This window comes from Mytilus trossulus, chromosome 2 (assembly GCF_036588685.1).
Source record: "Mytilus trossulus isolate FHL-02 chromosome 2, PNRI_Mtr1.1.1.hap1, whole genome shotgun sequence".
NCBI lineage: Eukaryota > Metazoa > Mollusca > Bivalvia > Mytilida > Mytilidae > Mytilus > Mytilus trossulus.
The window spans coordinates 37,320,957-37,337,382 of NC_086374.1; the positions used below are offsets into that span (position 1 = coordinate 37,320,957).

General features: G+C 33.3%; 3 protein-coding genes across 3 annotated transcripts in view; 2 read left to right on the plus strand and 1 right to left on the minus strand.

Annotated features, from left to right (window-relative positions):
* Window positions 1-3,506, plus strand: part of LOC134707129 (uncharacterized) — a 37,526-nt gene extending 34,020 nt beyond the window's left edge. Inside the window, exons 6-8 of the mRNA XM_063566663.1 lie at window positions 1,480-1,542; window positions 1,850-1,925; window positions 2,548-3,506. Coding sequence (XP_063422733.1) covers window positions 1,480-1,542; window positions 1,850-1,925; window positions 2,548-3,466 — 1,058 coding nt within the window. The 3' untranslated portion in view covers window positions 3,467-3,506. The remainder of the gene's footprint in view (window positions 1-1,479; window positions 1,543-1,849; window positions 1,926-2,547) is intronic.
* Window positions 3,507-9,436: 5,930 nt separating this feature from the next.
* LOC134705102 (uncharacterized) lies at window positions 9,437-10,881 on the plus strand. The gene has a single exon (XM_063563866.1). It carries the CDS (start codon window positions 9,675-9,677, stop codon window positions 10,812-10,814), a length of 1,140 nt encoding a protein of 379 aa, XP_063419936.1. The 5' UTR covers window positions 9,437-9,674; the 3' UTR covers window positions 10,815-10,881.
* A 3,686-nt stretch (window positions 10,882-14,567) lies between these two features.
* Window positions 14,568-15,414, minus strand: LOC134705103 (uncharacterized). Its single transcript, XM_063563867.1, has one exon. It carries the CDS (start codon window positions 15,347-15,349, stop codon window positions 14,621-14,623), a length of 729 nt encoding a protein of 242 aa, XP_063419937.1. The 5' UTR covers window positions 15,350-15,414; the 3' UTR covers window positions 14,568-14,620.
* Between the last annotated feature and the right edge of the window lie 1,012 nt (window positions 15,415-16,426).

Sequence of the window (16,426 nt, forward strand, 5' to 3'; positions counted from 1 at the left end):
AAGATACAAAATATAGCAAAAAAGGGGGGTGAACATGTCACAAAAGTCTCCAAAATTTGGTCTAAAGGAAAATTTCAATGAATTACAGTGATACCTTTCCTGAATCCATAGGTTTATATCTATAAAGTGGTCCAAAAAAAATCATATGCTTTCCTGCTCCTTTTTCCATAAAATTGATTTGAAAAGATCGAGCGCAAAATCTTTGTTGATAAACACTTCAATAATTTAAGGAAATATGAACGGTACGGATAGGAAAATACGGACTGTCAATCATACAAATGGCCTATAAAACATGTTAAAATCTATCTAAATGTTCATAAGAAGGCTCTATTATTCTTCAATTATCTAAAAATCAATTTTATTGTACAAAAACTTTCATATTTAAAAAATTCACAGGGGCCATACTGCGAAACTAAAGTTAAAACTGTGTATTGCTACCTTAAATGCATAACGGACACGTAACGGATACAAAACGGACGAGTACCGTACAAAACGGACGTCTAACTGACGCCTAACGGACGTTCAACGGACATTTTATCCGTTGGACGTCCGTTCAAAGTTTTGAACATGCTCAAAATTTTCCACCGGACAGAACGGACAAAACGGACGCTTAACGGACGCCTAACGGATATGGACGGACGCCTAACGGATAAGAACGGACGTCTAACGGACATGAACGGATTGAAAAAAAGTTATCCGTTAGGCGTCCGTTCGAGCTATCCGGTAAGGTGTGACCGAGGCTTTAGTTATCTTACTTTGTCTATAATGCTTCACCTTAAACTAATAGAACAGATACAATAAACTGTCAAATGTTTCGATAAATGTCATAGAAAGATTGTATTTGTATATCAGAAGGCATTGAAACGGTTTAATCAAGGTATTAAATTGTCAAAAAAAAGCATTAAGTCTGAAAAAAATCTGTTTTTAAAACTGGCCACTTTATACACCTTAAAATTGTTTTGACCAGTCTTCATATTTCTCGACCCTGTAATGGCTGAAAACATGTTTAGAAGAGTAACTAAAGAGAAATTCATTAACAAATTTAGAAATGTGAGTGAATTGATCAAGTTTTCACAAAAATACATTTTTCTTCTCAAAAACGGTCGATTTTTTAAGCCGTGTTCAACATGTTTTGTATGTGTTATGTAATTTGAAGTCGCCATTTTGGTTCCATCTTGCAGTACAACGCTTGTTAAACGCGTTCTTTTCGCTGTGTGCAAAATGTATATAAAGAGACGATGGCAGATTTTTCTTTTCTTACTTTTTTTATGAACACTGCAGTACACATTTTAACCTGAAAGTTACTTTAATAGCACTGTAGGAAAAGAGATTTGCTCATGAAATGGTAAAATTAAAATTTGATCTCAGCCCGAGAAGTAATAGAAAACTTCAATTAATGTAAAACTAACAATGGTTCGACCCATTTCGTACAATTTTGAAACAACTTGATCAAAGAGGGATAATTCTAATCTATTTCAGATAATAACACAGATGAAGTGACGATATCTTCGTTTGACCCGGAAAGATTTTATAATATTTTCAGTAAGTTTTCCTTGAATGAAAAACCGTTTAGCTACTTCTTATATATTCAGTATATGATAACGAACAATGCAAATCAATTTTTACAGACAACTTTTTTTCAGTTTGCCTAAGTATTTCCTCTAGGTCCATTTTTTTAAATTAATCACCTTTGTGTTGCTTCTTACATTAATTTATACATATTCGGAACGTTTTTATTTGATTTTACATATCAGCTTCTGTATGTACATGGTGTATTACCTTTAATGTACTTGTAATGTGAAAAAGAAGTTCTTTAATTCAACGTATTTCTTCTCTTTTGTAATTTCAGAAATAGTTGTAATCAACTTTTTCCTGTTTGTTATTGCGTTCTGGATAGTAATGGCAATTTGTCTGGTTTGCTGTCGGTAAGTGATATACATGGCTAACTAAATAGCTCAAAAGTAGATAGCTGTTCCCAATAACTATATTGATAAATAAATTCGACGACTTAGTTTAAAACAGCCGTATTAAAAAGAGAACACTCATCACAAGATTTTTATTTCTAAATCTCCCATTACCAACTGAAATTCTAAACATATATTGTGACGTTGTAATTGGCCAGCTAAATATTTAAATTGAGAATAGAAATGGGGAATGTTTCAAAGAGACAACAACCCGACAAAAGAGCTGAAAACAGCTGAAGGCCGATAATGGGTCTTCAACACAGCAAGAATTCATGCAACCGGAGGCGGGCTTCAGTTGTCCTTAAACAAAAACGTGCACTGGTACAGCGATAATGGACGTCTTACTTAACTTCGAAATATAAAAAAAGAAATTAAAATTAAAATTAAAAACAACACAGATCATCCTTACCTATTTGTAGGATCTTCGTATGTCAATTGATGTGTATATTTGTGTAGAAAAAAATAAATAAAAACTTTAAGAGACCGTGTTTTTTTTGTGTTTTTTGTGTATTTTGTAGACATTTGTAATCTTAATAACATCTATTTGTTCTTTGAATATATTCAAACCAACTTTTTATTTAAGGTATTGTACATTAAGAAAAACTGGACAATACAAATTGGCTACACAGTCCGATACAGACTCAGGACATTCTGGACGTCGGACTGACCCAGGCGGGACGTCTATGCAAACATTTTCAGAGGGCATTGAAGAATCTCCCGAACGAGAATCGTGTTTTAATCATATAGAAAAACGAAACACACGAATGTTTACATCTGTGTCATCAGAAGGACCGTATACCGCCATTGATAAATCTACATATAGTTCAAATGATAATTCAGTGGCAAATAATAGAACAACAAGCTTCAGACCACCAAAAATAAAAAATCCTTACGCATCATATGATAGTTTAGACTTTGAAGATGCAGAGGAAGGTACACATACTCATTCTAATTCAAATATGCAAACTTCTACGATATCTGAGTTTCCTCCTCCTCCACCTCCAGAATTATTGGAAAATGCTGGACCCCCTACTCCACCCCCACCGCTTAAAAATCAGAATAACGAATATTACCATGAAGAGAACACTGCATATCAGAATGGTGCTACTGAACAAGGAGTTCAGCATTATCAAATTAATGACGATGACTATGCTATTGTGCAAAAACCTAAACGAAAACCTCAAATAGTGCCAAAACCGAAACAAGCTCATAATCCAATGTATGATCATGTTCCTAGTGCCTCAAATTCTCGGACTTCTCCATGTGACCATCACGTATTAGATACGCATTCAAGTGATGGACGACCACAGGAAACAAAAGGTCAATCGCCTAAGAGACACCAAGTAGGTTACTTGCCACAACACAATTGTATACTCGAATGTGAAGGCACGCATCCACATAACTTTCCCCCACCTGCTCAAATGAATAGACAACGCATAAACGGAAATGGCTACCCTTCAAATGTTCCGTACAGTCCTGAAAGGACAGATTATTACTACTAGTCATATGTTTTACCTATTTATTCATAATCTTTTATATACATTTGAAAATAAAATTTGAATTAAATAACTTTTTATATTATTAAAAATATGTTTTATATACATGTATATATTATACTCGCAGTCATGCTCAACCGTTCTAGTGTTATTTTTTCTCTCTCACAGGGTCAAACTTAAGTGTTATATCTACTGAAAATCCATAGCTAAAGAGTTTATATTATAAACTTGAAGTATTGTTTCACATTTTACATATTTCCATAAAACCAAAATAATATTCGTTTGTTGTTGCTATGACGATTCTCGTATCATGTCCCAACTACCAAGATTTTTAGAGTGATGGGTAGTTGAAATTCTATTTCTATTTTCAATTGTAATAAAGAATAAAACAAAATAACCTACATGTAGCTATCCATACTCGACATTGCATGAGGCCATATATTATTTTATGTTTGCCTGGTCCCACGGAGGAAAATCCAAATAAGAATACTATTAGTTACTTGTATTTCAATAATAGCATTTCTGAATAATTTTCCTCTAAAAAAATAATTACTTTTTTTGCTTTTTTATGTTTTAACTCCACTGTTAAGCATCGCTGTTGGGCTATTTCGTGGAGGCCAGTTTTTATTGGTGGAGGAAGCCGGAGTGCCCGGGGAAAACCACCGACCTTCGATAGGAAAACTGACAATCCTATTCAATTAAGATTGGAGTCGAGTGAACTTGCACGAGCGGGGTTCGAAGTAACAACCACAGTATTGGTTTAAATACTTAGACCACTCGGCCACCGATGCCCCTTTAAAAAACTGCATAAAACAACACGTTTTATAATTTCATGCATACTGCGTTCCCTTATCATTAGTACATATCTATGCTGTTATTACGAAGTAATGCAACAAATGTTAATAAATTTCAATATAAATGTTTTTTTCAACTTGGGTGTCACGTGTAAAATGATGTACTAGTAAGTGTTTGATAAACAGGAAGTCGTTAAATGACTCATTTAAACCATGATACCATATTTCAGAAATCTTTGTTATGTAGTTCCTCAGAAAAATGCGACGAAAATTTTGTCAACTTTGAGTGCCATGTGTAAATGAGGGGCGAAAGACACTAGAGGGACAGCCTAACTTACACATCGAAAATAAACTGACAAAGCCATGGCTTAAAATTAAAAAGGAAAAGACAAAATAAAAACAACAGCACACTAAACACAACATAGAAAACTTAAGACAAAGCAACATGAATCCCAGCGAAAACTGGAGGGTGGTCCCGGGTGCTCCAGAAAGGGTAAGCAGATACTGCTCCCCATGTGGCACCCGTCGTGTTGCTCATGTTATTACAAACCCGGTAAATTGGCTAATTCGGTAGGTCACATTTGTTAAAATAGAAATGGAAAGTTCACAATTGGGAAGCTTAAATCATCTCTTTTGTCATTAAGTTTTGTTTTGTTTTGTTTTTCTTTTTAAAATTTCTTTATTTCCATCAATGCTTGCTACATTGTCTTCAACAACTTTTGCTTTCAACCGACCCTCGTCAATTTCTGATGTAGTGAAGATATGAGGCAGATTTAACTGTCTGTTGTATTACTTACTTAATCTTTTTCGTGCTTCGATGCACATAAGGCCGACACTAGATCCCTCCATAACACTCTGTCTTATGCTTTCCTCTCTACTTCTCGCCATGACATCCCAACCGCAGTTATCTCGCTTTCCACTGTTCTTCTCCATGTTTCTTTTTGTCTTCCCCTTTTCCTCTTGCCAGTTGGAGTCCACCTCAGTGACTCTTTTAAGCTAAAGCGATTGTTATTGTTGCGACGTCAAACAGTGACTTATTGAGAAAAGATGCAGTTTTCAACTGATGTTTATCATTCAAACCAATTTTACTTGAAAACGAGTTCATGGAGCCCTCTTTTATAAAATAACATCTGGTTTAATTACATAAAAAGATTATGTTTACCAATTTTCATGGAAACGTAAATAGTGCATTTTTTTTTAAATTTGAAAAGTATACAGCAACAATTGACGGTTTTTTTTTCTTGCGATCTTCAAAATTTGATCAATATGAGTTATTTGTTTTCACATTTATATATAGATTCTACCACTGCATCGAGTGTTAAACGATATTTATCCACTTGAGACAGTTAAATTCTAAAATTTAAAACGCGAGGCTTGCCGAGCGTTTTAAATATTTAGAATTTAACTGTCGAGAGTTGGATTATACCAGGATTATAAATTAGTACGCCAGACGCGCGTTTCGTCTACATAAGACTCGTCAGTGACACTCATATAAAAATAGGAATAAACCAAACAAATACAAAGTTGAAGAGCATTGAGGATCCAAAATTCCAAACAGTTGTGCCAAATACGGCTAAGGTAATCTATGACTGGGATAAGAAAATCCTTAGTTTTTCGAAAAATTCAAAGTTTAGTAAACAGGAAATTTACAAAAATGACCACATAATTGACGTTGACTACTGGGCTGGTTATACCCTCGGGGACTTAACGTCCATCAGCAGAGGCATCGACCTAGTGGTGTAAATAGTTATCAAATGTACCAGGATTATAATTGAGTACGCCAGACGCGCGTTTCGTCTACATAAGACTCATCAGTGACGCTCATATCAAAATAGTTATAAACCAAACAAATACAAAGTTGAAGAGCATTGAGGATCCAAATTTCCAAAAAGTTGTGCAAAATACGGCTAAGGTAATCTATGCCTGGGATAAGAAAATCCTTAGTTTTTCGAAAAAATTCAAAGTTTAGTAAACAGAAAATTTAAAAAATGACCATATGGAAATTTTCAACAAAATGTCAAAACTGTATCGTATGCCCTTAAGACATGACCTATCCATTTCCATCTTCTAGTTTTTATTCCATCTCTTATGTCTCTTTGTGCTGTCAGTTTGAATAGTTCTTCATTTGTTATTTTGTTGGGCCAACAGATTTTGCATATTTTTTTCAAGCAGGTATTGTGGAATGTAGCCAGTTTGTTGAAGTCAGTTTGTATAATTCTCCAACATTCTGAGCCATAAAGCAGTACAGATTTGACATTGCTGTTGTAATCTGTTGTATTATGTATCTCTAATTCGATGGGATAGATGCGTTCAACATAGTCACCAAATTTTGAATTACTTAGTGAGAGAACATAATCTTTATAGCGGAAAGTAAAGTTGAAGAATTTTGCTTACTTCTTATTTTTCTTCCTAAATGATAATAAAGGAACAATTCGGCAACAAGAGGGGTACAATTGCTTCCCATAGGAATACCGACAGTCTGTTGAAAAGTACGTTCTCCAAACGTAAGGAATTATATGATGTCAATAGAAAAATCAAGCATCTTGATAATGTTAGTTTCAGAGAATAATTATTTTGAATCCGAGTGATTCTTTACAAAGTGGTGTTGGGTTAACAGGAAGTTGTTCAGTGATATATCTGAAAATGCATCACACGGTATAGCTGACTCATATAAACCCTGAAACCAAATTTCAGGAATCTTTTAATGTAGTTCCTGAGAAAGATGCGACGAAAAATATTCATGGGACATACGGACGGACGGACAGACAGAGGTAAAACAGTAGACCCCACTTTTTTTTTTTAAAGCGGGAGTAAAAAAACCAAACAGCTGTTCATACTCGAAAATACTTGAGACCAAATCTCAAATCTTTTGTCTGATCCCATAAAGGATACTCAAAATAGGAATACAGATAAAAACTTTAATTCCATTAAAAGAATTTCTGAACAATTTTTCTCTAAGAAATGAAACAACACTTATATAGTTTCATGCATACTGCGTTCACTAATCAGTAGTACCCTATAATGACATATGCTGTAATTGCTAAGTAATACAACAAATGTTACTAAATTTCAATATAAATGCTCATTTGTTTGCCATTTTGTTAAATTGTTTCCTTTGTCGTTATTAGTTATGACTAATCCATGGTCATCAATTATAATTCAAAGAATTGATGTATCGGAAAACATACCAACACTCGAATACATGTTCACTACAACATGAATATTAGACAAACCCTGTATACTTTTGTTGTATTTGTGTGTCTGTTCTATTCAGTAATACACTGGTAAGTACAATCCATTGCACCAACAATTACTTCTTGGTAAGTGCAAACCGTTGCATCAACAATTACTTCTCGGTAATTGCAAACCATTGAATTTACAATTACTTCTCGGTAATTGCAAACCATTGAATTTACAATTACTTCTCGGTAATTGCAAAACATTGCATCACCAATTGCTTCTCGGTAGTTGCAAACCATTGCATCACCAATTAATTCTTGGTAAGTGCAAACCATTGCATCACCAATTATTTCTCGGTAAGTGCAAACCATTGCATCATAAATTACTTCTCGGTAAGTGTAAATCATTGCATCATCAATTACTTCTCGGTAAGTGTAAACCATTGCACCACCAATTACTTCTCGGTAAGTGCAAACCATTGCATCAACAATTACTTCTCGGTAATTGCAAACCATTGAATTTACAATTACTTCTCGGTAATTGCAAATCATTGCATCAGCAATTACTTCTCGGTAATTGCAAACCATTGCATCAACAATTACTTCTCAGTAATTGCAAACCATTGCATTACCAATTGCTTCTCAGTAATTGCAAACCATTGCATCACCAATTAATTCTTGGTAAGTGCAAACCATTGCATCACCAATTACTTCTTGGTAAGTGCAAACCATTGCATCACCAATTACTTCTCGGTAATTGCAAACCATTGCATCACCAATTGCTTCTCGGTAGTTGCAAACCATTGCATCACCAATTAATTCTTGGTAAGTGCAAACCATTGCATCATCAATTATTTCTCGGTAAAGCAAACCATTGCATTACACGAATTTTCCAAAAAGTGTCAAAAGATTGTTATATCCACCATTTTCTACATTTGAAAATGCCTGTACCAAGTCAGGAATATGACAGTTCTTGTCCATTCGTTTTTGGTGCGTTTTGATTTTTATATTTTGCCATGTGATTATGGACTTTCCGAATTGATTTTCCTCTAAGTTCAGTATTTTTGTGATTTTACTTTTTACTGTCTAAAGAGCAACAAATATTTTAATGATTGATTCATATTATGAAATTAAATTGTCTTATATAAATTTTAGGATGGAGTATAGCAACTATAAAGGTAATTTTGAAATCATTGTTGTTTGAGATTCAGTATTGGTTTGCCATAGAACGCAAAATGAATTAACTGAGCTTTATTAACGCTTTCAAATAATTTCAAGATACATGACAGTAAACTAACTGGTCTGTTATGATCAGGTAAAGTCTTGCAATTAGTTCCATCTTTGATGATAGGAACAAGGAGGCCTAGTTTCCGGTTAATTCTTCAGTACTCGCCCGTGTTTGGCGATTTTATTGAGTTAACAAATGTTATACGCAATAGATCAATGATTCTTAATAACATTATGGTAAGTAATTAGACAAATTTCATTAACCGTTTAAGTCTCTATTTTGTTTATATATCTCGAATGTTTTCTTAAACGCGAATATATACCGAATAAAAATCTTTTAAAACTTTTACTCCAAGTGATGCGAGTGATCGACTTGAACATGTACTGCTGTGCGAGCTTTGTTCCGATTTAAAAGCATAACCTTGAGTATAGATGAAGGACAACAATAAAAACACCCCCTTTTATAGTGTTCATTAATTGTTCATATAAATATACAATTTGTTTACTTATCTAAATATTAAGCTCGTATAAGACTAAGTTCTCCCTTATAAACCCCTTTGGAACGAATTGTCCTTGTATACCCTGTTTTTGAGATTATGGATTATTTTATCTTTGGAATGGCACTGGTTATCACTTCTATGTTCCCCAGTGTTATTCTACAAATCATCCCTTTACTGGTACGTTAATTTTCAAAGCTTTTTCAAAGTCGTTTAAATTTATGATAAGTCAACGTCTGTATTGGTTGAGTATGTATTTTGTTCTATTCACAGGTGCATAAAAAATCTGCCAAACCAACAACCGCTGCTGGAAATCATAAGTAAAAAAAGTTCTATACGAAAAATACCTTTAAGTCATCATTCTTTCATCATAAGATCGGTTACCAGTGAAACTCCTAAGGAGGTGACAACACGTGTTTCCGATCAAGGACATACGAAAGCTTTCAAATTCTATATTTATGATATACCTGAACTTTTAAATACAAATATAACAAATTGTAAATTCGTACAACCGTTTATGTGTGTTGACTTTCAAGATAGAGGTTTTGGCACAGAAATGTTTGTAGATGGTTTTAATGAGGAGATATCATTCCGAACCACAAGTCAGTTTAGTATAGAGATGATTATCCATAATAAACTAAAGACTAACAGGCTACGGACGTATAATCCAGATGAAGCGGATTTTTTTTACGTGCCAGCTTATTTTGGATTACTAGAATTGTGCTATGAAGAATCTACACGTAGAAAGTTTCAAGTTCTTCGAGAACTTATGACCAAGAATGTTTACTTCCGTAGTGGAAAACCTCATATATCAACACTTGGCTTATTGTATGTTTGGATGCCTCCCGACTTAAATCTAGGGGGCCATTTTGAAAGAAATGGTAAGCAAATGTTGACATTTTTAACTTATGAATCAGTGCAAACTAAATCGACAGATTCTCTGTCCGAAATAGTTATTCCTTATCCTTCATATGGACATTTTTTACATACAAGGGAAAGAACTCTTTATACTAATCCTTTACAATCTAGAAACATATTCATTTTGATACCAATTGGAAAAAATTATTATGAGCATTCTAGACGTTATGATCTTTTAAGAGACGTGACCACGGTTACAGATGCATCTTACGACTACTTTATGGAAGAAAACATCAATAAAACATTTGAGTGCGTGCAATATATTACAGGAGAGTGTCCCCAAGTTGTTACCCAATACGTCATACAGTGGATGCAACATTCGGTGTTTTGTCTACAACCACGTGGGGACACAGACTCCAGAAAATCGTTCTATGATTCAGTGATGAGTGGATGTATTCCTGTAATTATTCCAAAATCAACCAATCCGTATGCGTTTCAAGATTTCATAGACTATGAAAAGTTTTCGATAATTTTACCGTTCAGTTATTTAGACCTCGGTAATGAAAGTATTAATGATATATTGGCTGATATTCCAAGGTACAAGGTTGTAAGTCTTCATTCCAACGTCAGGAAAATAGCACAATATTTACAGTATTCAATATCTGACAATGAAGAGGTAAATGAAGAAAGTGATGCTCTGCAACTTATTTTCATGGCATTGTCTGATCGCTTTGAAATTCCGTATGATAAAGAACGCCTCTATAACCTACACACTAATCATGATAATAATTATGACTAATTTAGTTAATAAATATTTTACGGATGTGTTAACTGCTTCGACGATATATGATAAATATTGTCATAAACTTTACCTCAATGATAGTAAAATATGACTGTATACGTAGTAGACCTACATATAAGTTGATGAACATTTCGACATCAATAAAACATGAAGGACTTACAGTTGTTAATTAACTTCTATGTCATGTGGTCCCTTGTGAGTTTTGTCATAGCCAATCACATCTTCTTATTGTTATATTTACAAGATAGCTTGTATAACGGAGTAGCAGCTCCATAAGGTAAAGAAGTCGGTGTTAATATGAATAATCGTTTATTTTTCACTCAAATACATAAACTGTTAGTACAAGTGAGATGTTTAGCTAGCTATAAAACCAGGTTCAATCCACCATTTTCTATAGAATATGCCTGTACGAAGTCAGGAATATGACAGTTGTAATCCATTCGTTTGATGCGTTTAGACTTTTGACTTTTGATAATTAACTTCTATGTCATGTGGTCCCTTGTGAGTTCTATCATAGCCAATCACATCTTCTTATTGTTATATTTACAAGCTAGCTTGTATAACGGAGTAGCAGCTCCATAAGGTAAAGAAGTCGGTGTTAATATGAATAATCGTTTATTTTTCACTAAAATACATAAACTGTTAGTACAAGTGAGAGGTTTAGCTAGCTATAAAACCAGGTTCAATCCACCATTTTCTACATTAATAGAATATGCCTGTACGAAGTCAGGAATATGACAGTTGTTATCCATTCGTTTGATACGTTTAGACTTTTGATTTTGCCTTTTGATTTTGGACTTTCCTTTTTGAATTTCCTCGGAGTTCAGTATTTTTGTGTTTTTACTTTTTTTTAGTAGCATTTTACGTACTAGTACAAGACTATCAATGGCAACGGTATATACATGTCCTGACAGACAGAGCGTATTATAACAAACAAACACGTATGGTTGCCTGTGATGGCTTACATCCACTTCATTTGGACTTCGGTGGATAGTTGTCTAATCAATCATACCAGATCTCATTAGTTTTAGGTATTTACAAAATCGAGAAAATATTTGACGAACAAGACATATCAAGAGTAGCAATAACTTATATGAACAAATAAGACATATAAAAAAAATGAGAAATGTTTTGATAGACTTGGCATATCAAGAGACACAAACACCACGTACTGACAAACAGGACATATCAAGAGTAACGATATATTGACAAACAAGACATATCAAGAGATACAAACACCACGTACTGACAAACAGGACATATTAAGAGTAACGATATATATATATATATATATAGACAAACATGACTTATCAAGAGACACAAACAGGACATATCAAGAGAAACGATATATAGACAATCAAAAAATATCAAAAGTACTGTAGAACATGTCCCATTAAACAAGCCAGGTCAAGAGTAACGAGATCATGTAGTGAAAAGCAGGACATATGAAATAACGAGAACATGTACTTTCAAACATGACATATCATACAAGAGTGACAAGAATACATCTTGACAAACAAGGCATATCAACAGTAACGAGAACGTGACATTTTAAGAGTAACGAGAACAGAGACGGAAAAATAGGAGATACCAATAGTAACGAGAACATAGACGAACAAAAGGACAAATTTTGAAAACAAGAAAAATATACTCCCAAACATGACATATCAAGAGTGACGGAGCATGTACTGATAATCAAGACACATCAAGAGTGACGAGAAAATATACTGACAATCAGTACAAATCAAGAGTAACGGGAACATATACTGGCAAACTGGACAACACAAGAGTAACGAGAACATGTACTGACAAAATGGACATATCAAGACCTACGGTAACATTTATTGACAAAAATAATTTATCGCGAGTTACGGGAAAATGTATGGTCAAAGAAGACATGAAGAGTAAGGATACATTACTTTGACATTGTACTGACGAACAGGACTGTTTATGAGTGTATGTTTGAGAACCATGCAAAGATATGGTATCATTTTAGAAAATGAATAATAAAGAACATGCCCATTTATCAGTCTATCATTTAAGCAGGCAAAGAATAACAATAAATTGCATAAGTTTAGTTAAGTAAAATGTACCTTGCTATATATAAGGGTGTACATTTGATTTGTGGGACAAAAAAAATACCAGTTCAATCGGAACAGGGGCGTTCAATCCGATGGTTGATGATGGGCGAGTACATGTACCATGCTCTCTGTATTTGAAAGAACTCTTGCAACAAATTGTAAGGGTCATTAGATGGCAAGACCATAGCCCGAGAAAGTACAGAAAAAGGCCATCGGACGACCAAGCAATATCGGACTTGCAGAAGACCAGTGCATGTACATTATATTAAAAAAAGTATTATTTCCAATGGGATAACTATTCATTAGAGTTCAAATAAGATATAAGTAGTTGTAGCAACCGTACGATCTTCAACAACGGGAAAAATCATACCCTAAAATGCTTATAGTCGGTTATACATCTAGATATACATCCCTTTTCCCAGTCGATCCGTTATGTAAATTCTACATTTTGTATTAATTGATAATTTGTACTCGTCCTGAGCATTATTATCATACCGAGTGCAAATAAAATTAGCATTACAGACAGTGTATTCAGTTCTTCTCTTTATACTACAGCTTGTATCTATTCAGACGGTGCAAGTCAAAGTAGCATAGTTGCAGTGTAACTTAATCTTCACATTACATCATGTCAAAAAGGTATGAGATCCGACTGATCACTGGATATGGATTTTTTATTATTAATTTTTTCATGGTCTTGGTTGTCTTTTCTTTCTTTGACGCTTTGTTTTCAAGTTATGACATCTTGATACATGTATCTAATATAAAAAAAAAATCGTATAATATTGAAATTTGAATCTTGAAAATCAAACAAAGAATTGATTCTCGTTCCTTGAATATAGAATTTAAACTTCAGCTTTAGAAGCTGGAGTCATTCAGCGGCTCTTGTCATAAAAGAAGTTACGACTAACGTTTTTTTTCGATGAGTTCATTGTCCATTTGTAGTATATTTTTCAAACAAAAAAATCTATTTTGCGACCACAGAGATGTAAATAAATCCTTAAAAAAAGGTCAATTTTGTGTTTTAATATACCGGTATATGTTGAATATTTATTTTTCGGCGAAATTTATGCTTATGCACAATAAAGATCTATATGTATATGGATTACTTATTTTAAGAGATTTATTTTATATGTTTATTCTTTGTCTAAAAGACATGTGTGGTGTTGCTTTAAATCTAATTTTATTTTCCCATTAAATTTAGAAACTTTAATTTTTCAGTATCTTGTTCTTGTTTACTATCATTATTGTCATTGTAGCTATTGTGTTATTTAGCTTCTTTTTAGCTTAGAAATTTATGCTTATGCACAATAAAGATCTATATGTATATGGATTACTTATTTTAAGAGATGTATTTTATATGTTTATTCTTTGTCTAAAAGACATGTGTGGTGTTGCTTTAAATCTAATTTTATTTTCCCATTAAATTTAGAAACTTTAATTTTTCAGTATCTTGTTCTTGTTTACTATCATTATTGTCATTGTAGCTATTGTGTTATTAAGCTTCTTTTTAGCTTAAAACTGCAATAAAACAAATCAAACTGAATAAAATATATGTTGTTGTTTTGTGCTTTTTTCCAAATCATTATGGATGGCTTCAATTGTACAAGATGTACAACAGAACTGAATTTTAACCTTATTAATAAATAAAAAACACAATCCGAAAAAAATGGAAACTGCGATTTTCATCTATACAGATATTTATTCCAAAATCACTTTTTAAAACTAACCGAGGTTATTCCAATTGACCTTCTTTTTCCATTTGTTAATTAATTGTTTAGTGACTTCCTCCCTATCGTTAGGTTTTCTTTTCTTTTTCTTTACCTTTATCTTTATCACGTGCCCTTCACTTTCGTATTTTTTTATTTGCTTATCCACATTCTTTAAATAAGCTTTCAATCCTTTGTCCACTACTTCGGCTTTCCGTAGAATTACATTTTCTGTCTTTTTTTCCTTTTGAAAATATTCCCTTAACTCGCGTTTCCATGTTTTGTTAATTCTTTGCTTTGCCTCCACAAGTCGTTTATCTATTTGACCTTGATAATGTTTTACACCTTTCTTTGATTCCCAAAGCTGAATCTCTCGTCTTTTAACTTTTGGTTTATATGTATAATAATCATTTATTGGTGTTGGACAATGCTTCGCATACACGTTTGCCACGTCATCTAAATTTAACTGTCTTTCTAACAATTGTCTGACTAGAAATGCATTTCCATATGCTGTATCATACCGAAACGTTGATTTCCTCTTCTCGCTGTCATGTTTTTGAACGCCCTTTCCTAAAACTGCTGGAAGTTTTACTTTATTAGGCTCTGGAGAAGATCCACTAGCCCTGCTATTATTAAGTTCGCGTTTCTCTAGCTCTGGTAGGTATTTAGTAAAGTAAGTCGGATTCCTTATAATCCTGCATGGTATTTTCAGAACAGGTAGATACTGTGGATCCTCCTTTGACATTCTTGTCACATCATCGTGTATACTTCTGTCATTCCATGTGCAACTGTTTCCAACGTATGTACCGTAGTAACTATTATGACGTCAAACGTACTCTGTGAATAGTTCGGTTATACAAATAATTCGTTCATGATCTCGTTAATTTTTACGACATATTGCCCGTAAATATAGTTAGAACCAGTGAAACTGCACAGGGAGTATGTGCTGTATCGAAAATTATTTAAGTAACTTTTATACATCGTCACGTAACAGTCGTGGACATGTATAGAGTGAATACAATGTATCGGATGCACGTATAAATATATCATCATAAACGTTAAATAATTCAACTTCAAATTTCATTTTCTAAAAACTGTCATTATATTATGTTATAGTAGTATCTGGTTTTATTGTTTAAAACTATCAGGGCTATTTTGTGTAAGTTTTAAAGGTCAAGTTACAGTAAATGGGCAATATATATTATCAAGGACTTATATATACATCCCTGATATTATGTCACAGATTTTAGTAAAAGAATTTGCATACTGCCGTGTGCAACTTTGGCTCGTTTATCTTTGACAGTGAAAATCGAAAAATAATGAACATGTAATTATCTTTTATTTTATGAAATATAAGTGATTGTTTTTTTTCAACAAAGGTGAACATAAAAAATCCGGCCAAAATGTTCTCAGTTAAATTTGTCTTTAAATCGTAACCGTGCAGTCCGCAAATCACCAATTTCAAATGCATAGATTTTTGGAAGAAAGGGAAAAAAACTACATCATCACAGTGTTGATACATACATTTCCGTTTTTATTGGTGTAGTAACCAATCTGCTACCTAATTATTTTAATAAAGTCAAACTATACTCAGAATAAAAAAAAGAAAAAAGAATATGTATCAATAGGTAACACATCAGTATGATAATTGATGGCCACGTTTTCTGAAACTGAAGAAGAATATAATAATATATCATGATGGCGTTTTAAGAAAAATCTGGGACTATATATTATACAATGTTAGTATAATCTATACTAAGATAGTCATGTTTAATACTATAGAAAGTCCCTGGTTTAATATAGTCCCAGGAAAAAACTATGT